Genomic DNA, 22,676 nt, shown 5'->3' on the forward strand with positions numbered 1-22,676 from the left:
ACTTGTCCCGAAGCCACTCTTGCATTGTCTTGGCCTTGTGCTTAGGGTTGTTGCCCTGATGGAAGGCGAACCTTTGCCACAATCTGAGGTCCTGAGCGCTCGGGAGCAGGTTTTCATCAAGGATCTCTCTGTACTTTGTTCCGTTCATCTTTCCCTTGATCCTTACTAGTATCCCAGTCCCTGCCACTGAAAACAACCCCACAGCATGAAGCTGCCACCACCATGCTTCACCGTAGGGCTGGTGCCAGGTTTCCTCCAGACGTGACGCTTGGCATTCATGCCAAAAGTGTTCAATCTTAGTTTCATCAGACCAGAGAATCTTGTTTTTCATGGTCTGAGAGTCCTTTAGGTGCCTTTTGGCAAACTCTAAGCAGGCTGTCATGTGCCTTTTACTGAGGAGTGGCTTCCATCTGGCCACTCTACCATAAAGGCCTGATTGGTGGAGTGCTGCAAAGATGGTTGTCCTTCTGGAAGGTTCTCCCATCTCCACAGATTAACTCTCGGGTTCTTGATCACCTCCCGGACTAAGGTCCTTCTCCCCCGATTGCTCAGTTTGGCCGGGCGGCCAGCTCTAGGAAGAGTCTTGGTGGTTCCAAACTTCTTCCATTTAAGAATGATGGATGCCACTGTGTTCTTGGGGACCTTCAATGCTGTAGACATTTTTTGGTACCCTTCCCCAGATCTTTGCCTCAACACAATCCTGTCTCAAAGCTGTACTGGCAATTCCTTCGACCTCATGGCTTGGTTTTTGCTCTGACATGCACTGTCAACTGTGGAACCTTGAATAGACAAGTGTGTGCCTTTCCAAATCATGTCTAATCAATTGAATTTACCACAGGTGGACTCCAATCAAGTTGTAGAAACATCTCAAGGATGATCAATGGAAACAGGATGCAGCTGAGCTCAATTTCGAGTCTCATAGCAATGGGTCTGAATTGTCACGTAAATAAGGTATTTCAGTTTTTTTTTTTTATACACTTGCAAACATTTTTTAAAAAAACGTGCGCTTTGTCATTATGGGGTATTGTGTGTAGATTGATGTCTTGAATTTTTTTAATCCATTTTAGAATAAGGCTGTAACATAACAAAATGTAGAAAAGGGAAGAGGTCTGAATACTTTCCGAATGCACTGTATTTTTGTTCAGTGTATGAGCAGAATTACTGTCTTACCTTAATTAGGTAACACCTCCAAAACAAAGGTAATGTGGTTTGGTAAGAAGAATGCCCCTCTCCCCACAGGTGTGATTACTACCTCTGAGGGTTTAGAGCTTGCGGTAGTCACCTCATACAAGTACTTGGGAGTATGGTTAGACAGTACACTGTCCTTCTCTCAGCACCTCATTGTAGATTAAAGGGTGATTTCTCATTTAACCAGTACATTTTTAAAAAATAAGGAAATCTAATCTACTTTATAGAATGGTCCTTTGGGGGAAGGATTGTTGACATTTATTTGACATTTGTATCTAAAAGCGTAATTGAGAAATAATACCAACTCCATAAAGCAAATATTTGTCAAATAAAGCTTTACTTGCTTGCTCTGAATATATGGGTAGTATTTAGATTTTTCTTACATTAATGTATTAATATTGAAAAATATAAACATGAATATAGAAAACATGCAATTATTTATTTGGCAAATATTTCTATATATCGTTGAGCATAATATACTTTATGGGCATATCATTTTTCCAGAGTGGGATCACTGCTAGTTTTAAAGTTATGGCCCTTTGCCTACTGTACCAATTTCTCTGTAGAAAATGTAACCAATCACAGCCCTCCTTTAACTTGTATCGCTGCACATCCTGAAAATCACCAACAGAAGGTGACTATTTTTTGTCCATTTTCACATTCTCTCAGTTGGTAACGCTTACAACACTTACTGAAATTGAGCAAACCGTGTAGAATATTTGTAACCAGGATATGACAGCGATTTCTACATTGGCCACTTATATTATGGACATTTTCTGAAATTATAATGCAACAATTCTAAAAAACTCAAATCCTATTTGTAGCACCTTTAAAGGAGACCTGGGAAGGCCAAATTGTTATAAATATGCCGACATTGATTCATTACAGGGGCGGAAATCACGGGGGGGACGGGGGGGACACGACCCCCCCATCCTGGGAAAAATATGATTTGTCCCCCCCAATATATCACTGAAACATAACTATGTAATTTAAATAATATTAATAATATGCAATGAAAGCAATTGTGCTGATTATAGACACTTAATAGCACGTTTTTAAGTTTCAAAAGATTGCGACCCCCCCACCCTTTGCCTCACAATGGTTTGATCCACTGCCAGTTCCTTAGCTTGCGAGGTAACGTAGAGGTCGTATCTACTGTCTGAAAGGCACTCAATGCACGTAACTGACGTGAGGTTAATCCAGTCAATCGCGCACACACACTAGCTGAATATGCAGAGCTAGCACGCAAATATTAACTATTAAGCTAGCTAGTACCTATTCCATTTATGTGGCGTCGTCAAAGATGGAATCTTTGCTATCGTCAATTTATTCCAAGATCAGCATGCATGTAAGTTAGTGATTCAAAGTCCCTGTGATAAGGTTACTGATAAACTGAACAGAACTACACTCTCTTCTACCATTGTTTTAAATATATTTAATGGTCTCGTTGTAAAAGCTAAATTGTCGCAAGGGAACTTTTATTTATATATTTTATTTCACCTTTATTTAACCTGGGTAGCAAAGATTATAGCAAACACCACTGAATTGGTGCTCGCTAGCTTTGCAAATTCAGCTATTGTTAGAAGCCAGCCAATATGAAACAAACGATTAAAATTACAAAAGGTTGCAGCATATGTTGTGTAAATGGTGAACTCATACAGCTGTCAACTCTTGTCACTGCAATCCGTTTCACATTTGCTAGCTACCTTTTAGATCGAAGCCCATATAGAATGATAGAAGATAAGATGATAGAAGCCCATCTCCTACTGTAAATAACCTACATACTGTGTGTGTGTAGCCAACCAGGTGGAAAAATGGCAGAAAAAAGACGGACATCAGAGTATTTTTCAGTACACCAAAACGCAAAGTAAGAACCCTAGTAGCCTAATATCTCAAAGACTAGTTGATAAAATGTTCATAAGAAAGAAATGAAATTCTAATGGAAATGTTTCACAATGATGTCATTAGGCAGAGCAGGCAACAGATGGCACACAGACAGCAGAGTTGGGGACAGATATGCAGGGACAGACTGGCAGAGACAGGGAGTTTCAGGTAAGTTTGTTGAGTCTTTGTTTGGCAACATTATGAAAGGTTCTCAATTTTTTTGACTTGTAAAATAGGAACATAATTGGAAAATGCCATGGATACGCCCACTCTCAACTTAAACTGGTGACTGAACTAAGATTTGTTAAAGGCAATGGTATTGCTGTTGTGATTAGTTGTGTAGTTTTGGGTACCGGTAGTTAGGAGTACGGCAAACACCTTATTTCTTTGGTTCCTCAATATACATTTACCATATTACAATGTAGGCTATGTGTTACAGCACTACTTTTGGTGTCCCCCTCAGGAATTGCTCTTGAGAAAATTTCATGTAATTGTCCCCTCCAAAGTTGATATCAGATTTTCGCCCCTGATTCATTACTTCTCTATTATGCTTTGATACAAATGTCAAATATTTGTCATAATCCTTCCCACACAGGACCTTTCTATGGATTAAAGTTTGTAAAAATCCCCCAAAATCATGGTCTGTTTTTGTCCTGGTTTCGTGAGGAATCACCCTATACTGTTTGAAATCATTCAAGGAGTTAAACAGACAATTTTTTGGGAGGAAAAAAGCTTTATTTAAAAGTACAAAAACAGACACAGCAGATGTCTATTTACAGGAATAATTTATCGCCTTGTTTTCAATCGAAACAGAGACAAAAAGTATTTTATTTGTACAGGAGGGTATTTCATTAACGCAAAATGTAAATAAAATAATTTAGATGTTGAAAATACAAATTATGGAAAATCAATCACATAAATATTGAAGTTGAAATAAAATACATACTAGTAGCAGAGTAATGAAAGGTCACGAAGGGTACGGATTCTCTTCAAAGTGTTCCCTCATTATTTTATTTTCACTCACCATCAGCTAGAAAGCGGTATAATAGAACTATCATCATGCCTCATTAACTACCACAAACTAGACAAATTAGCATCTAATCTAGTGTCGTGGCTGTGCATTAAAATTTGAGATCCCATTCATTGTGAAAGTCCACACGATAACTATTTTATAGTTAACATACAATTGTGTGATACAAGGTGGAAGATGTTGAGTGAAAGTATAACATCCATTGTATTACAACTGTTATTCTTTCACCCACCACCACCTTGTTTACTCATTTGAATGTTGACGTATACAAAGTACTAATTTGGAGCAGCATACTTTATATGTCATGGAACTTTTTTTTAAATAATTTATAAGTACATCTGCTGAACATAGGACATTTAACATGCATGTTCTATGTGCGTTTATGGTAAATAGCTTGTAGGACTGACAGAGCAAATATAGGAAAGATGTGTAGGCCTACATAAAACATACCGTAGATATAAATCAGGTGAAGAATATACAATAATTTAACCACGCCAGTCTAAAAGGCAACATATAGCAAAACGTACAAGATAAACATTTAAAAGTGCCCACTTGGTTTCTGAACCATCTATCCAAATTCCTTACCGTTTCATTATAATGGCTCATATCAGAGAAGATGCAATCAACCATGGCAGAAATACATCTTATCTACATTGCCCTCTAGTTGCTAGCAGTTTCGTTACAGTGCCCTGCATATGAATTTGCCGTCGTCAATGTAAAATCAAACTCTAGGAGCAAAGTTCTTTATTTCTAGATCGAGGGTACTGAGGGATAACACTGCCACCTGCTGTGCAGGAAGAGCATAACTACTAGTGCCTCCATACTCCATCTTCAGCTGGCAGAGCCATGTGTAGATGGAGTATGAACCTTTAGTGAGTTTCAATACAACTAGGGAGGAAAAAGCAGCTTGGAATTCAAAGCAGAAATTCATCTACTTTGTTGAATGTTTATTTTGACACAAAAGTATATGTTTTGCACTCGAATATGAGTCATACAATAATATATAGACAGTATTGTGGCTTTGTTTATAACAGAATTGAATGAAATTGAAAGCAATAACTAAATGGATAAAAGTCTTATAAATTGATATGCAATTGGATTGCAAGTCTCCAAAACAATTTGGTCAATAATAATGTGCTTATTCACAGCATTTATAAAGACTACCAGCAGAGGTCAGTGTAAAGCTCAGAAAAGGGTGCTAAATAATTCAAGTGTTTTCACTTCCTCAACTTTCATTTCATAACTAGCATTCTGCTGTATATTCTCCTCCAAATTGTAATACTTATCTGTTTCATAGCTGTCACAAAAGCACTCAAACGTCAAAAGTCTTGGAGTTTAGCAATGTGATACAAACGTAACTTCCTTATAATAGCATGTGGGCATATGGCAATTAGCTACCAAAGTAAGTCTTTCCTACCAAAATATACCCAATCCACCTACTCTAAAACAGTTGTGACTGTAAACACAGACAGCCTAATTTGGAGACTAGCCGAGGGTAGTTTGCATGTAATAATTATGAACTGACCTTAAAAAGACACAAATACAACTATAAAGTCAGCAGAATAGATTCCTTATGATTTAATTGATGCTATAGATAATAATTCAACTAGCCTGCTGAGATAGGCCAGAAAAGAAGAATCATTTAACGTCAGAGGACGATTACAAGATCACACCATTCCCAGGTATTTAATATCCCTATAATAAAGCCACAATTATAGAAAAATACACACATATATAAAAACATGGGAATTAAGGTATAACAACAAATATATCAAATGAAAACACAACATGAGAATGATAAGAGCACAGCAATGGCCCTGCCTGAAAAAGCAGAGAGCCATGCAGCAGCAAAGTCCCCCTTAGTGCTCTTTACAGCTAAGAAACAGGGGAAGAGGAAAAGTCATGTCCACTGGGGTAAGAGAAAACCTTGACAATAGCCAACTCTAGACTTCACTCGTGACAAACTTTGATAAGTGCTGAAATGCAAGAACTATAGATTCTAGATAATTATCTAGAACTGAAACTTATAACCTTCAAAAAGCATACTCAACCTGTGTGTGTTTATGGGTAACATTTGAAGCCAATGTGCCATTGGATTTGGTCATGACACCATTCCTAGAGTTTTTTTTTTTATTATTATTTTTTTATACCAGGATTCCTATTACCCAAGAGTCTGTGTCAAAAGCATTTATGTTCAATGTCTACTGTTTGAGTTACCAACACCGGCAGCAGCCCTTTCAAACAACCCAACAGTAGGAATGATTTCTAAGAGGACGGAGTTCTCAATGTAAAGTGACAGGAGGCAGTTGAGAGCTTCGATTTTCCTTCTCTTGCATTGAAACTAAAAGGCTCTAGCTTAAGTCTGTAATATACAGGAATTCATTGAATTGCATTTCATTTGTCAAGGCAGCTCCCATTATCACTACATCCAATATGGATTACCTACCATGAAATATGGCATAGCATGGAGAGGAAAGTTCAGAGGCAAAAGATCATAGGTAAGTGCTTGTCTTAATAACATAAAATAAATATGCCACCCTTGGCAATAGTTATAAACTGTCTGCAACTTTAGCAATTCTGGGATAGACCACAAACTATGATCAGCATCATACAATCTCCCATTGCTAAAGCAATACCAGAATGGACTGCGGTATTTCCCAAGAAGATGCTTCAGGTGTCCTATGATTTTAGATGTAAATTTGCAGCTATATGATTTTTAACATTTGCAAAGCAAGTGATTTTGGTACTTTTACACTGTGATCTAACAGTTTCATAGTAAGTGTCGTTCAATGATCTGTCATTTGTCTGATGTAGCCTAATTTGTATTTTACTTGTACTGTAGATTTAGTTCCTCACAGCTGTAAGGAGGATAACCCATGAGTATGTTTGTATTCTTTTATGTAGGCTATGCTATAATGCTATATACCTGCAAGTCTAATCTACAGTCTAAACCAGATAAAAGTTTTCCAATGTCAAAAGGGCCTGGTTCATCCAGCTAAACATGCTTGGTCAGTTATCAAATATATATTGTTTTTTTAACGGTTTTCAAGCTGCCCTTGAAATTGGAAATATAGAAGCTTAAAATATTGAACATATTGTATGAGAGACAAAAAATTGAATATTACTGAGAGATCATTCCTAGATCAGTTTAAGGCAAGCTTCAATGCCTCAATTTTCATTGAGACATTAGTATATGCTCTCATATACAGAAGAAAGAAGGCTTTTAGGCTTAGATCAGCGTTTTTTTGTTGTTATTTTAAATATTCATAATGTATTAATACGGTAATTATTACAATAATATATTACTTTATACTCTGTAAATGCAAGATACCACAGGCATCAGAGCTGTCTCAGACCAGTGCTGCCATCACGGGGTATAATATCAAGTACCCACTCGCACTGTAGTATGAGCTAATCTCGGCCATCAGTCAGAGGCCCAATGCCCTGCCGGTGCTGGGGAGGTTGTAGCACAGTGCACAGACAATGTAGATTATGTACAGTATGTGAGAGAAAGAGAGTAGAGGATGAATGCAGCATCATGTTGTCATCATCACACAGAGCTAGTGGCCACCCCACCTCCTTCCCTCAGTCGAATTACTGAGCTTCCTCTCAGCATGGGTCGGGTGCCATTGGTTTCAGGCTGGATCAGGTCGGAACCGGTAAGGACCAGGCGGGACGGGGAGACGAGAGCCCAGTCCTGTCAGCATTAGGAGGGGGCTGAGAAGGAGGTTGGGCTGGAGTTGTGGTTGTTTGTAGACTTGATGATGGTGATAACGCTGGTGGTGGCCACCTTGCCTGGTGAGAGAGGCCCACAGGTGACAGTCCGGGCAAAGCACTGCAGGGCCTCATACTTGGCGCGCAGGGCGTCCAGCTCCAGCCTCATGCTGGCGTTCTCCCGGGCCAGCTTGTCTACCTCGTGCTGCAGCTCCTGCTTCTGCCTCTCCAGCTCCTCCTTCTGGGTGACCCGCTTGATGCGGCAGCTGGCGGCGTAGCCGCGGTTCTTCAGGGTCCTCCGCCGCTGCTTCAGCCGCACCACGTCCTCCTTGGTCAGCCCGCGCAGGTGTGTGTTGAGCTCGCGCACCGACATGGCCACCAGCTCGTCATCACTGAGGGCCGGGGCATTCTCACCCACCTCCTTCTTAACCTGCAAGAGAGACAGCCATTGATGAGAGTCTGGCCCTTTCCTGAACTCATCATTCACATTAAAGATACAGTGTACGAATACAAAATTACCTTTAAAGTCTTGTTTGCTTTAAACTGAGTCGTCATACCCTGCATGCATAAACTGGCCAGAATCCCACAGATGTCACACTGCAAAACAAAGAAGGGAAAATTGTGATTGGAATAAAAAAAATGAATTCAAATATATTTGTATACATATTATAGTGTATTCGTTGTGAAATTAAAGTGTCGGTTATGAGTGTAGCCAAATTCAGATACAGCCATCCAAAGAAGCCACTCCCCTTTCCCAAGAAATCTATTGAAGAGATCCCACAACAACATTCCGGAGTTAGTTAGTCATCTGTAACCAGCTCAGTAGATTCTCTAGTAACAGAGACTGCCAGCAGAGGTCAGCATCACACTGAAAGATTGTTGGGCAAACCTGTTTACTTGCTGCTGTAGGGAGGGCCCTCACAATGTAGTTCACTAGACCATAGCAAGACCGCAAGAATAGAAACAGGTCAGCTATCACCACGCAGCTTTGTCTGAGCCCTCTGCTTAGAAAATGGGCATGGGCTATTTTGGTCAAAGTTGTTTTTAGAAAAATACCTATCTGAACACTACAGTGAAACACATGCCTTTGAGACTGCTGCCATGGCCAAAGAGAGAGAGACTGCTGTGTGCCTGACTGTGAATAAAAGTCCACATTCTCCCAAGGCTCCATTTCAGCACCTTGACTTGCTCCCTAGGCTACGGCTGCCATGGAAACGCCCTGCAAATGGGTGTGGGAGTATAGTCACATGGTCAGCCAAAGGGTAAACAAGTCTCATTCATAACCCTGTCATACACATGGTAGACATTACAAGGGCAGGTCCGTTTGAAGAACTAAGTGAGGATCACCAATAGTTTAGGGAGTGTGTACAATAACAGTCTCATAAACCACCAATAGTTTAGGGAGTGTGTACAATAACAGTCTCAAACTCTGAACATGGGCTCCTATTTTTAATTTCCCTCAGACCTAATACATAGTCTCTTCCATTTAGATACAGTACTATTCAACCTAACATGGCCTACATTGACCCATATGAGTCTCCTCTTTATAACACAGAACATATGTTCTATGTCAACAGTAAAACTACCCAACAAACACAAGCTTACATTTATGGTCATACTGAACTTTACAGTCCTGTAGATATGTGGGAAATTCCTGAAGATCGTGTGACAGAGGAATAGTTTCCCTTACAGTCATGGGTATATTTTTGTAGTGAGACAATGTACTCTATTTCGTTTAGGACTTGTGTCTGCTTGTCTGGCTCGTATTACACTTGGCTTTCCTGAGCTGCTACATGCCCTTATTTAACGCTGTTGGATATATTTAGCTCACTGTGCTGCTGACACAAAATTCTGCCAGCTAAACAATTTAGGTGAACATGTGATAAGCGATACCTTACTAAGAGGCCAAATATTCCATCCGGCGCTTTGAGCTGCACTTTCTCGAACAAGACACAACAACCCAAAGGGTGAGGTTTTAATGACTATTCCTTTAGGGAAGTTCATCTCATGCCCCTGGAAATAAATATAGACAGCTGATCACAGCAGTTTCTGACAGCTGTTGCTGGGTTGACCTTGTGTTGAAGAGCTGAAGTGGTTGCACTGTATCTACAATAGAAATACTGTTCTTGCATCGAAAGTCTTAGAGCTCCTAAGTGGAAAGGGGCAGAATGCCAATTGATTGGTCTGATGATAATGGAAAGTTCACTGGCTTTGGCACTGAAGCAGAACATATCACTAATAAGTTCTTAGTCATCCATCTGTTTTGTCTTTTTGTAAAACCACACCGGAGGTACAGCCTATGCCTGGCCGCATGTTTCTGTAATGAAGGGATACATGAACGTGGAGAGTGTACACTCACACAATCCTAACTTGGAAAATAAACCAAGAGATTCTTCCGTTTTGGGTGGATTTAAGAACCACATGAAAACATGTTCGGTGAACCATCACGTCTGATTACTTGTTTTGGCCATCCCCTTTGAACCTCATTTGAAATTCATTTGGGTTTGCAACTTTGAATCAAGCACTGCACGGCCAGCCAAAAATGTAAGACAATGTTCCAGCGAGTTGGCTGAAAGAGCCTGTTTTGAACTGTTGCATCAAGGGGGAGACCCTGGGTAATATTCCGTGTGACTCGAATATCATGAAATGGAAAAAGGCCTCCCTCTCCATACACGGGGTGCTCAAGCTTTACAGCTGAGGCCACGTTGTTTCCTTCAAATTCCTTCTGCATGTGCTCCTCTGTTTTTTCAAATGGCACAAGGTCGAGCTCTTAAGGTCCCACTTTGCGGCTTTCCTCCTACCAGAGAGGAAACGAGCAGTAATGTTCCAAGGCCAAATCCCTGTTTTGATCATCTTTCAGGATGAGCAACAGGCACATTTTACAATTCAGTACCGCTTTTGACTGTGCACATTTGACGGTCCTCCAGAAAACTATTTCCCTTTTCGAGTGCTTCTCCTCGTGTCAGAGAAGACCTCAAAGTAAAGCCATAGAATGTGGCTGAAGTGTGGATAACAGAACCACATTCCTGACTGAGCACACACACAAAGGAAAGAGGCCCCAAGTTTCATTTGGGAGGATAAATGCATTCAGAATATGTCCTGTGTAATGCACCCATCTCTGGAAGCGGAGCTTAGTCTATTCAGATGTAAAGACATCGCTGTAAAATCTTCCAAATGTCTGGAATTCAGATGTCTCATATCGAAGTCTAACAGACAGAATGAATCAAGCGTTGATGACTAACAGTGATACAGAGTAGTACTATCTCTAATCAAATAACTTAATTAGACAACACTTAAGTTTTTATGAGAGAGGGAACATTTACACACAAGGTGGTGGCTAAACAGATGGAAAATATAAACTATTTGCTGGCCACAGGAAAGGCCTGATAATTTCAACGCCATATTTCATCAGCTCACGTAGTCCAGATCATGAGGAAATTACTCATCGTATCAAAGCACAACTGACAACATTACTGTAGGCTCCGGATGCAGCCCACTGCTAATAATCACTGTTCTCTGCCCAATTGAACTCTGTTGGAAAAAGTGAACATAACCTTTGTCATAGTTTGTTGTTTAGTCATTCAGTGTAATTGACATCAATGACTTACTCAAAGCTTGAGCCAAGAACTAGGTCTAAAGCTTTGCTAAAATACTCCAGAATGAGTTTTACTAAGGTGCATATTAAATCAGCACCACAGTATCAGCCCAGGCAGTAACCATTAATAATGGACAAATAACTGCCTATTTAAGCACTGATTGTGAACTGGCTAGAATAACAAACCAATAAACTGCAGGCTTGTTATGGTAATAGTCCAGAGACAATGTGTGAAATGTGACTCCATTTAGTTTTTGTCATTCAGACATCAGCTCAAATTCAAGTCTGTGTGCTTGGGTTATGACAGGTACTGCTCTGGGGCCCGACGTTTCACTAAAATAAAGAGCCGAGTGCTCAGGTCCTAGTGATAGATGAAGTGTTGGCTTGTCTTGGCTGCTTGTTTTCCTTCACTTTTCTATTAGCTTTGGAGTTTGGGTTCGGTGGAAACAGACACGCTACGTTCCTCTGAGAGAGGAGAGAGCTTGATGGAGCTCCCCTCTGTTTTCTCAGGGAGTTGGGGAGGAGAGAGCCTTCCTCCAGACTATGCTGTGGTGGTGCACTCTGCTCTGCACTCCAGCGCAGCACATTTGGAGGGATGTTATGTAAAGGAAATGGAGAGCATAGCCGAGCCATGAGTCATGCTGTTTACTGGTAAGAACTAGGACAAGCGGCAGGGAATCACACCCTCCCAAACTGACGTTTCCTGGAAAATCACGTACAGGAAACGGCTGGCATAACCGCCGGAACTTTTTTGCGGAAAAGGGAGGAGAGGTAGATATCTGAGCGAAGCGACTTTCCAACTGGGGACATAGGAATTCAAAAGAATGTCAAGTATGCACACAACAAAGACAAACCTGTCCAGTTATTACCTAACTAAAGCCATTCCATAGTACACATTGAATAACAATGAAAAAAAAAAATACTATTACATTTTCCAACTTCAAATAACAAAGGATTTCAGGAGTCATTAATCCAATCCCGGATCTCCATTAAGTTGTTAATATTCTTATTCAGTCTGAGTACCCAAGTTGTCAGATGTAAAAGTGAGAAAGTTCAGGACATTTCTCCTTGTTTACTGTATACCACCTAATACCATAATTACAAAAACAAGGCACTTTACTCGAGACGATCCCTCCACACCCCAGACCACAGTGTGGCGAGAGCATTGGTCTGAGATCCAGGAAGTCATCCAGAAAAGCAGGAATGGGCTGGGTGCAGATCCTGGTGGTTGGTACAACACAGGCACCTAAGGGGCACTTGTGGAGAGATGCCAATGTATATCTCTCCATGCGTCAGTGTAAACTTGTTAATGGGAATGTTAAACTGTACATGTAATACAGTACTGTAAATATTTTGGTTGTCTGTCATGTCTATGTAATTCTTATGACACGGTCTTTGTCTCTAGAAATAAATGATCAGAACACATAGTAAGGAAATTAAGTTAAACGTTTCACAGTTAAAAGGAGCTTTACACATAAAAATATCTGACTTGGGTTTCCTTTTGAGTCATACCTTTTCAGTAACCACAGTCATTTCACAACACACTGTAAAACCCACAATGAGTACTTCCACCCCCTGAACACTCAATACTATGAAAACTGTGAGCATCATTAACCATTATGAGTATGTATACACCATATTGTCATGCTGAAATAATTGGTAGGGAAGTGAGAGAGCAGAAGATGATAGACTCGCTCTCTCCTCCAGACATCACATTGGGAACCAAGCCACATATTAACCTCATAACAGAGCATGGATATGATGCACTTGGTGTGGGAGGTCACCACCACATATACAGTTCAAGTCAGAAGTTTACATACTGAGTTTAAATGCATTTGGCAAAGGTGTATCCCAGTTCCTGACATTTAATCCTAGTAAAGATTCCCTGTCTTAGGTCAGTTAGAATCACCACTTTATTTTAAGAATGGAAATGTCAGAAAAATAGTAGAGAGAATGATTTATTTCAGCTTTTATTTCTTTCACCACATTTCCAGTGGTTCAGAAGTTTACATACACTCAATTAGTATTTGGTAGCATTGTCTCACTTGGGTCAAACGTTTTGTGCAGCCTTCCACAATAAGTTGTGAATTTTGGCCAATTCCTCCTGACAGAGCTGGTGTAACTGAGTCAGGTTTGTAGGCCTCCTTGCTCACATATGCTTTTTCAGTTCTGCCAACAAATTGTCTATAGGATTGAAGTCAGGGCTTTGTGATGGCCACTCCAATACCTTGACTTTGTTGTCCTTAAGCCATTCTGCCACAACTTTGGAAGTATGCTTGGGGTCATTGTCCATTTGGAAGACCCATTTGCGACCAAGCTTTAACTTCCTGACTGATGTCTTGATGTTGCTTCAATATCTCCACATAATTTTCCATCCTCATGATGCCATCTATGTTGTGAAGTGCACCAGTCCCCCCTGCAGCAAAGCACACCCACAACATGATGTTGCCACCCCTGTGCTTCACGGTTGGGTTGGTTCACTTTGGCTTGCAAGCCTCCCCCTTTTTCCTCCAAACATAACGATGGTCATTATGGCCAAACAGTTCTATTTCAGACCAGAGGACATTTCTCCAAAAAGTACAATCTTTGTCCCCATGTGCAGTTGCAAACCGTAGTCTGGATTTTTTATGGCGGTTTTGGAGCAGTGGCTTCTTTCTTGCTAAGCGGCCTTTCAGGTTATGTCGATAAAGGACTCGTTTTACTGTGGATATAGATACTTTTGTACCCGTTTCCTCCAGCATCTTCACAGGGTCCTTTGCGGTTGGTCTGGAATTGATTTGCACTTGTCTCACCAAAGTACGTTCATCTCTAGGAGACAAAACATGTCTTCTTCATGAGCAGTATGGCGGCTGCGTGGTCCCATGGTGTTTATACTTGCGTACTATTGTTTGTACAGATTAACGTGGTACCTTCAGGCATTTGGAAATTGCTCCCAAGGATGAACCAGACGTGTGGAGGTCTACAATTTATTTTATGAGGTCTTGGCTGATTTCCCCATGATGTCAAGCAAAGTGGGACTGAGTTTGAAGGTAGGCCTTGAAATACATAGATGTGAATAAATAAGTAGATGTCCTAACTGACTTGCCAAAACTATAGTTTGTTAACAAGAATTTTAATGGAGTGGTTGAAAAACGAGTTGTAATGACCCCAACCTAAGTGTATGTAAACTTCCGACTTGAACTGTACCTCATCAACAGTGACTCAGGGCATAGGTAGCCTCTTAGATGAGATTTCAAGGCCCTCATACAATGTGGAAAGTTTTGGATGAGAAAGGATATATTTTCTCATATTTTCCACATAAATCACAATGACAGTAAAGGTCAAATGTCCAAGAATATGATCCCAGTCTGGAGACATGCAATCAGCACCAAAATATGAAATTGATAAGGATTTTTCTCTTTGTTTATTTTATAAAGCTGAGCAATGGGACGGAGGAAGAGAAAAAAAAAAAATCAGCATAGCAACAAGCTTTTTTTGTGTGCGTGTCATCTAAAAATTATTGCTTTGACAGCAGGCCCGTAGATTCAATTTCATATTGGCCTGTGACACTGCGGCTTCCAAAAGAGATTCTGCTGAACCAGGGCCAACTATGGCACTCTCTCCTCTCTCTACTGTCAAACCAGGGTATAGGATAAAGACTGAAATCACTGATACAGCACTAACAATTTGTCTTTGGGAATGTCTAGAGTAGTATTCAATCGGACACAGCACCATACTAGACAGATAAAGTGCCTTCAGAAAGTATTCATACCCCTTGACTTATTCGACATATTGTCTTACAGCCTGAATTCAAAATGGATTAGATTTTTTTCCCTCACCCATTTACACACAATAGCCCATAGTGTCAATGTGATACGGAAAAGTTGAAGAACTTTGAAAGTTTCTCCAAGTGCAGTCGCAAAACCACCAAGCCGTATGATGAAACTGGTTCTCATGAGGACCGCCACAGTAAAGGAAGACCCAGAGTTACCTCTGCGGTAGAGGACAAGTTCATTCGAGTTATCAGCCTCAGAAATCTGCAATTAACTGCACCTCAGATTGCAGCCCCAAAAAAATGCTTCACAGAGTTCAAGTAACAGACATCGCAAGATCAACTGTTCAGAGGAGACTGTGTGAATCAGGCTATCATGGTCGAATTGCTGCAAAGAAACCACCAAAAGGACACCAAAAAGAAGAAGGGACTTGCTTGGGTTAAGAAACACGAGCAATGGACATTAGACCAGTGGAAATATGTCCTTTGGTCTGATGAGTCCAAATTTGAGATTTTTGGTTCTGACCGCCGTGTCTTTGTGAGGCGCACAGTAGGTGAACGGATTATCTCCTCATGTGTGGTTCCCACCATGAAGCATGGAGGAGGTGGTGTGATGGTGCTTTGCTGGTGACAATGTCAGTGATTTATTTAGAATTCAAGGCACACAACCAGCATGGCTACCACAGCATTCTGCAGCTATATGCCATCCCATCTGGTTTGCGCTTAGTGGGACTATCACTTGTTTTCCAACAGGACAATGACCCAAAACACACCTCCAGGCTGTGTAAGGACTATTTGACCAAGAAGGAGAGTGATGGAGTGCTGCATCAGATGACCTGGCCTCCACAATTGAGATAGTATGGGATGAGTTGTACCGCAGAGTGGAGCAGCCAACAAGTGTTCAGCATGTGGGAACACCTTCAAGACTGTTGGAAAAGCATTCCAGGTGAAGCTGGTTGAGAGAATGCCAAGAGTGTGCAAAGCTGTCATCAAGGCAAAGAGTGGCTACTTTGAAGAATCTAAAATATATTTTTATGCTTAACACTTTTTTGGTTACTACATGATTCCATGTGTGTCTTTTCATAGTTAGTCAAAAAAAAAAATTGAATGAGTAGGTGTCTGGTACTGTAAGTATTCAGACCCCTGAATAAATTTGTAAAAGCACCTTTGTCTGTCAGCGATTACAGCGGTGTCTTTCTGGGTAAGTCTCTAAAGCCTTGTTCACACTGCAGGATTTAATGCTCAAATCAGTTGTGTTCAGACAGCAGTCATTTGCTGACATGGCAACACTTGTTGTCATACTACGGACGGGTGTGTGCACAGTGGTGTAGGCTGATTGATGGTGGTGCTCATGCTTCCCATCACTCTGAAGTTATAACGGTGTAAATCTCTCTAGGACAAGGTGACTTTTATAAATATATTTGCCTATTTTTACTTCCCCCCCCCCCCAAAATGAAATGCTATTTTCCAGTTTCAGCATGACAATGCCCCCGTGCACAAAGCGAGGGCCATTCAGGAATGGTTTGTCAAGATCGGTGTGGAAGAACTTCACTCACCTGCCCTGACCTCAACCCCATTGAACACCTTTGGGATGAATTGTAATGCTGACTGCGAGCCAGGCCTAATTGCCCAACATCAGTGCCCGACCTCACTAATGCTCTTGTGGCTGAATGGAAGCAAGTCTTCCCAGAAGAGTGGAGGCTGTTATAGCAGCAAAAGGAGGACCAACTCCATATTAATGCCCATGATTTTGGAATGAGATGTTCGACAAGCAGATGTCCACATACTTTTGTAGTGTATTTAGGCATGCCATAACAAGACATTTCAGCTTTTTATTTTTACTTAACTTGTAAACATTTTTATTTTTTATTTAAAAACATAATTCCAATGTACCCCTTTTACCAAAGAGCACCATCTGTCTTTGCTATTCTGTCTACCAAAATATACTATTGCATACCTTAGCAGCGCACACATAATTCCACTTTGACATTATGGGGCATCGTGTGTCATAGGCCAGTGAAATCTCAATTTAATTAATTTTAAATTCAGGCTGTAACAACAAAAAGTGGTCAAGGGTGTGAATACTTTCTGAAGGCACTGTATATTGCAGATTCTATCAAATAAACTGAACATAAACCTAACTTCTACAGTATAAAATACATTTAAGGAAAAAAAAAATATATATATACACTTAAGGGCCTTGATCGTAGAATCTATCGTGTGAAGCAGAGGCAACGTTTTAGAACTCGTCTCCGTCTTCATTATTGTTGTGTCCTTTACTATTCTCCCGGTGGTCTATCCCCACACCATGCCCTTTGACTCAGAATTCTAAAACCCAGACCACGTGTTGTTTCCTTACGTCGTAAATATAAAAGTAGGCTACCGTATACTATGTGGACAACGATATGGATACAGTAATTAATCGAAGATCTCAAATACTACACTTAATCAAGTTATTAAGAGGCAGAAGTAAAACATATTACCCTTCAAAATATTACGATTGGTAAATGGATGGAATAAAAAATAAATAGAAACAATTCGGAAAAACACGATTTGTTAAAATTGTTACATTTTAACAACTTCAATAGTGAAATAAGTTCATTCCTGGCGTTACACTACAACACGTGTCCATATAGCAGAAAAATAATTGCAAATAACCATAAACGTTTATAAACTGTTTCAAATTGTTAAGATAAGCCTAAATAAAATGTACCAAGTACGTTGATAACATGTAAATTAAATGTTTGGTTAAGCCTGATCTTACTTGTTGATACATGCGTAAAATCGAATCTGACACCGTGATACCATCAGCAATTTTAGAGAGGAATGTAAAAACATCTCCCAGAAAAGCGCTCGTACCCTCACCTTATGAACGCGGATATTCTCAGTCTGCAAAGCGTAAAGCTTGTGAAGTTGCAGTCCTATACGGGTGGAAGTTACTTGTCGCAATTCTGAAAGGCGTCCAGCAGTCGAACCGAAATGTATCCCCGTACTAAATTAACTACAAAACAACAACAATGTATCAACATTCCACTCTGTGCTTCCGCAAGTATTCACGTCACCAATTCCTCGTGACCGCCCCCTCCATTCATGAAAATAACTTTCTGCTGACGTAAACGAGGCGGGAAACTAGGCGAAGCCAGAAATAGACGGTAGACGCAGTTTGCGAATACTTTTGGGAAAATTAGCAAGATAATGTGTAGATTAAATTATTATTATACTAATGATGGCTATCCAATTATAAATAGGCTGTTAATACTTCACAAACAATGTCAGCACATGTTTTAGCTTTTTATAGGCCGATTCAATAATTCCATGATTGCACAATGTTTGTTCTTCTGGTGACAAAATCACTATGAGAGAATCCCTATCCCACATACTTTCCCATAATTTTACATTACAGAATTATATTTTTTTTTTTTAGGTAATCTGACCCTAAAGTTACTGCCTCACTGGTTAATAGAAGAAACAGCGCCATCTGTCTTTACCAATGTCCTGTCCTTCCAACATTTATTTTGAGTTTTGGATTTATTATAGGCTGCATAATGTTGAAGGCTCTGAGCCCAACTATAAGCTTGCTATAGAGAGTATAGAGATATTGTTATCCACGTCGGCACCAACGATGTTAGGATGAAACAGTCAGAGGTCACCAAGCGCAACATAGCTTCAGCGTGTAAATCAGCTAGAAAGATGTGTCGGCATCGAGTAATTGTCTCTGGCCCCCTCCCAGTTAGGGGGAGTGATGAGCTCTACAGCAGTCTCAGAACTCAATCGCTGGTTGAAAACTGTTTTCTGCCCCTCCCAAAAGATAGAATTTGAAGATAATTGGCCCTCTTTCTGGGACTTACCCACAAGCAGGACCAAGCCTGCCCTGTTGAGGAGTGACAGACTCCATCCTAGCTGGAGGGGTGCTCTCATCTTATCTACAAACATAGACAGGGCTCTAACTCCTCTAGCTCCACAATGAAATAGGGTGCAGGCCAGGCAGCAGGCTGTTAGCCAGCCTGCCAGCTTAGTGGAGTCTGCCACTAGCACAGTCAGTGTAGTCAGCTCAGCTATCCCCATTGAGACCGTGTCTGTGCCTCGACCTAGGTTGGGCAAAACTAAACATGGCAGTGTTTGCCTTAGCAATCTCACTAGAATAAAGACCTCCTCCATTCCTGCCATTATTGAAAGAGATCGTGATACCTCACATCTCAAAATAGGGCTACTTAATGTTAGATCCCTCACTTCAAAGGCAGTTATAGTCAATGAACTAATCACTGATCATAATCTTGATGTGATTGGCCTGACTGAAACATGGCTTAAGCCTGATGAATTTACTGTGTTAAATGAGGCCTCACCTCCTGGTTACACTAGTGACCATATCCCCCGTGCATCCCGCAAAGGCGGAGGTGTTGCTAACATTTACGATAGCAAATTTCAATAAAAAAAAACAACAACGACGTTTTCGTCTTTTGAGCTTCTAGTCATGAAATCTATGCAGCCTACTCAATTACTTTTTATAGCTACTGTTTACAGGCCTCCTGGGCCAATACAGCGTTCCTCACTGAGTTCCCTAAATTCCTATCGGACATTGTTGTCACAGCAGATAATATTCAAATTTTTGGTGACTTTAATATTCACATGGAAAAGTCCACAGACCCACTCCAAAAGGCTTTCGGAGCCATCATCGACTCAGTGGGTTTGTCCAACATGTCTCTGGACCTACTCACTGCCACAGTCACACTCTGGACCTAGTTTTGTCCCGTGGAATAAATGTTGTGGATCTTAATGTTTTTCCTCATAATCCTGGACTATCGGACCACCATTTTATTACGTTTGCAATCGCAACATGTTGCGATTGCAATCGCAACAATAATCTGCTCAGACCCCAACCAAGGAGCATCAAAAGTCGTGCTATACATTCTCAGACAACCCAAAGATCCCTTGATGCCCTTCCAGACTCCCTCTGCCTACCCAAGGACATCAGAGGACAAAAATCAGTTAACCACCTAACTGAGGAACTCAATTTAACTTTGCGCAATACCCTAGATGCAGTTGCACCCCTAAAAACTAAAATCATTTGTCATAAGAAACTAGCTCCCTGGTATACAGAAAATGCACGAGCTCTGAAGCAAGCTTCCAGAAAATTGGAACGGAAATGGCGCCACAGCAAACTGGAAGTCTTCCGACTAGCTTGGAAAGACAGTACCGTGCAGTATCAAAGAGCCCTCACTGCTGCTCGATCAGCCTATTTTTCCAACTTAATTGAGGAAAATAAGAACAATCCTAAATACATTTTTGATACTGTCGCAAAGCTAACTAGAAAGCAGCATTCCCCAACAGAGGATGGCTTTCACTTCACCAGTAATAAATTCATGAACTTCTTTGAGGAAAAGCAAATTACGGACTTTAAATCTGCGTATTCCTCCAAAGCTCCGTTGTCCTGAGTCTGCACAACTCTGCCAGGACTTAGAATCAAGGGAGACACTAAAGTGTTTTAGTACTATATCTCTTGACACAATGATGAAAATAATCATGGCCTCTAAACCTTCAAGCTGGACCCTATTCCAACTAAACTACTGAAAGAGCTGCTTCCTGTGCTTGGCCCTCCTATGTTGAACAAAATAAACGGCTCTCTATCCACTGGATGTGTACCAAACTCACTAAATGTGGCAGTAATAAAGCCTTTCTTGAAAAAGCCAAACCTTGACCCAGAAAATATAAAAAACTATCGGCCTATATCGAATCTTCCATTCCTCTTTAAAAAAAATGAAAAAGCTGTTGCGCAGCAACTCACTGCCTTCCTGAAGACAAACAATGTATACGAAACGCTTCAGTCTGGTTTTAGACCCCATCATAGCACTGAGACTGCACTTGTGAAGGTGGTAAATTACCTTTTAATGATGTCAGACCGAGGCTCTGCATCTGTCCTCGTGCTCCTAGATCTTAGTGCTGCTTTTGATACCATCAATCACCACATTATTTTGGAGAGATTGGAAACCCAAAATGGTCTACACGGACAAGTTCTGGCCTGGTTTAGATCTTATCTGTCGGAAAGATATCAGTTTGTCTCTGTGAATGGTTTGTCCTCTGACAAATCAATGTAAATTTCGGTGTTCCTCAAGGTTTCGTTTTAGGACCACTATTGTTTTCACTATATATTTTACCTCTTGGGGATGTCATTCGAAAACATAATGTTAAATGTCACTGCTATGCGGATGACACACCTGTACATTTCAATGAAACATGGTGAAGCCCCAAAATTGCCCTCGCTAGAAGCCTGTGTTTCAGACATAAGGAAGTGGATGGCTGCAAACTTTCTACTTTTAAACTCGGACAAAACAGAGATGCTTGTTCTAGGTCCCAAGAAACAAAGAGATCTTCTGTTAAATCTGACAATTCATCTTGATGGTTGTACAGTCGTCTCAAATAAAACTGTGAAGGACCTCGGCGTTACTCTGGACCCTGATCTCTCTTTTGAAGAACATATCAAGACTGTTTCAAGGGCAGCCTTTTTCCATCTACGTAACATTGCAAAAATCAGAAACTTTCTGTCCAAAAATGATGCAGAAAAATGAATCCATGCTTTTGTTACTTCTAGGTTGGACTACTGCAATGCTCTACTTTCCGGCTACCCGGAAAAGCACTAATTAAACTTCAGTTAGTGCTAAATACGGCTGCTAGAATCCTGACTAGAACCAAAAAATGTGATCATATTACTCCAGTGCTAGCCTCCCTACACTGGCTTCCTGTTAAGGCAAGGGCTGATTTCAAGGTTTTACTGCTAACCTACAAAGCATTACATGGGCTTGCTCCTACCTATTTTCCCGATTTGGTCCTGCCATACATACCTACACATACGCTACGGTCACAAGATGCAGGCCTCCTAATTGTCCCTAGAATTTCTAAGCAAACAGCTGGAGGCAGGGCTTTCTCCTATAGAGCTCAATTTTTATGGAATGGTCTGCCTACCCATGTGAGAGATGCAGACTCGGTCTCAACCTTTAAGTCTTTACTGAAGACTCATCTCTTCAGTGGGTCCTATGATTGAGTGTAGTCTGGCCCAGGAGTGTGAAGGTGAACAGAAAGGCTCTGGAGCAACGAACCGCCCTTGCTGTCTCTGCCTGGCCGGTTGCCCTCTCTCCACTGGGATTCTCTGCCTCTAACCCTATTACAGGGGCTGAGTCACTGGCTTATTGGTGTTCTTCCATGCCGTCCCTAGGAGGGGTGCGTCACTTGAGTGGGTTGAGTCACTGACGTGGTCTTCCTGTCTGGGTTGGTGCCCCCCCTTGGGTTGTGCCGTGGCGGAGATCTTTGTGGGCTATACTCGGCCTTGTCTCAGGATGGTAAGTTGGTGGTTGAAGATATCCCTCTAGTGGTGTGGGGGCTGTGCTTTGGCAAAGTGGGTGGGGTTATATCCTTCCTGTTTGGCCCTGTCCGGGGGTATCGTCAGATGGGGCCACAGTGTCTCCTGACCCCTCCTATCTCAGCCTCCAGTATTTATGCTGCAGTAGTTTATGTGTCGGGGG

The 22,676-nt window shown here is 41.0% G+C and overlaps 1 protein-coding gene across 1 annotated transcript; it reads right to left on the minus strand.

Moving 5' to 3' along the window:
* Positions 1 to 3,785: 3,785 nt before the first annotated feature.
* On the minus strand, positions 3,786 to 18,218 carry LOC106601120 (transcription factor MafK-like). Its single transcript, XM_014193061.3, has 3 exons — positions 18,028 to 18,218; positions 8,336 to 8,413; positions 3,786 to 8,246 (listed from the first exon to the last, which is right to left on the minus strand). Exons 2-3 carry the CDS (start codon positions 8,378 to 8,380, stop codon positions 7,809 to 7,811), a joined length of 483 nt encoding a protein of 160 aa, XP_014048536.1. The 5' UTR covers positions 8,381 to 8,413; positions 18,028 to 18,218; the 3' UTR covers positions 3,786 to 7,808.
* Between the last annotated feature and the right edge of the window lie 4,458 nt (positions 18,219 to 22,676).

Source organism: Salmo salar, chromosome 03 (genome assembly GCF_965601325.2).
Source record: "Salmo salar chromosome 03, fSalSal1, whole genome shotgun sequence".
NCBI lineage: Eukaryota > Metazoa > Chordata > Actinopteri > Salmoniformes > Salmonidae > Salmo > Salmo salar.

What these genes read in the sequence shown, in the direction of transcription:
- LOC106601120 (XM_014193061.3), bottom strand. Translation starts at nt 8,380, where the DNA reads ATGCAGGGTATGACGACTCAGTTTAAAGCAAACAAGACTTTAAAG. An exon ending in AAGCAAACAAGACTTTAAAG is followed by an intron (nt 8,247 to 8,335) that starts GTAATTTTGTAT and finishes TCTCTCTTGCAG; the next exon opens with GTTAAGAAGGAGGTGGGTGA.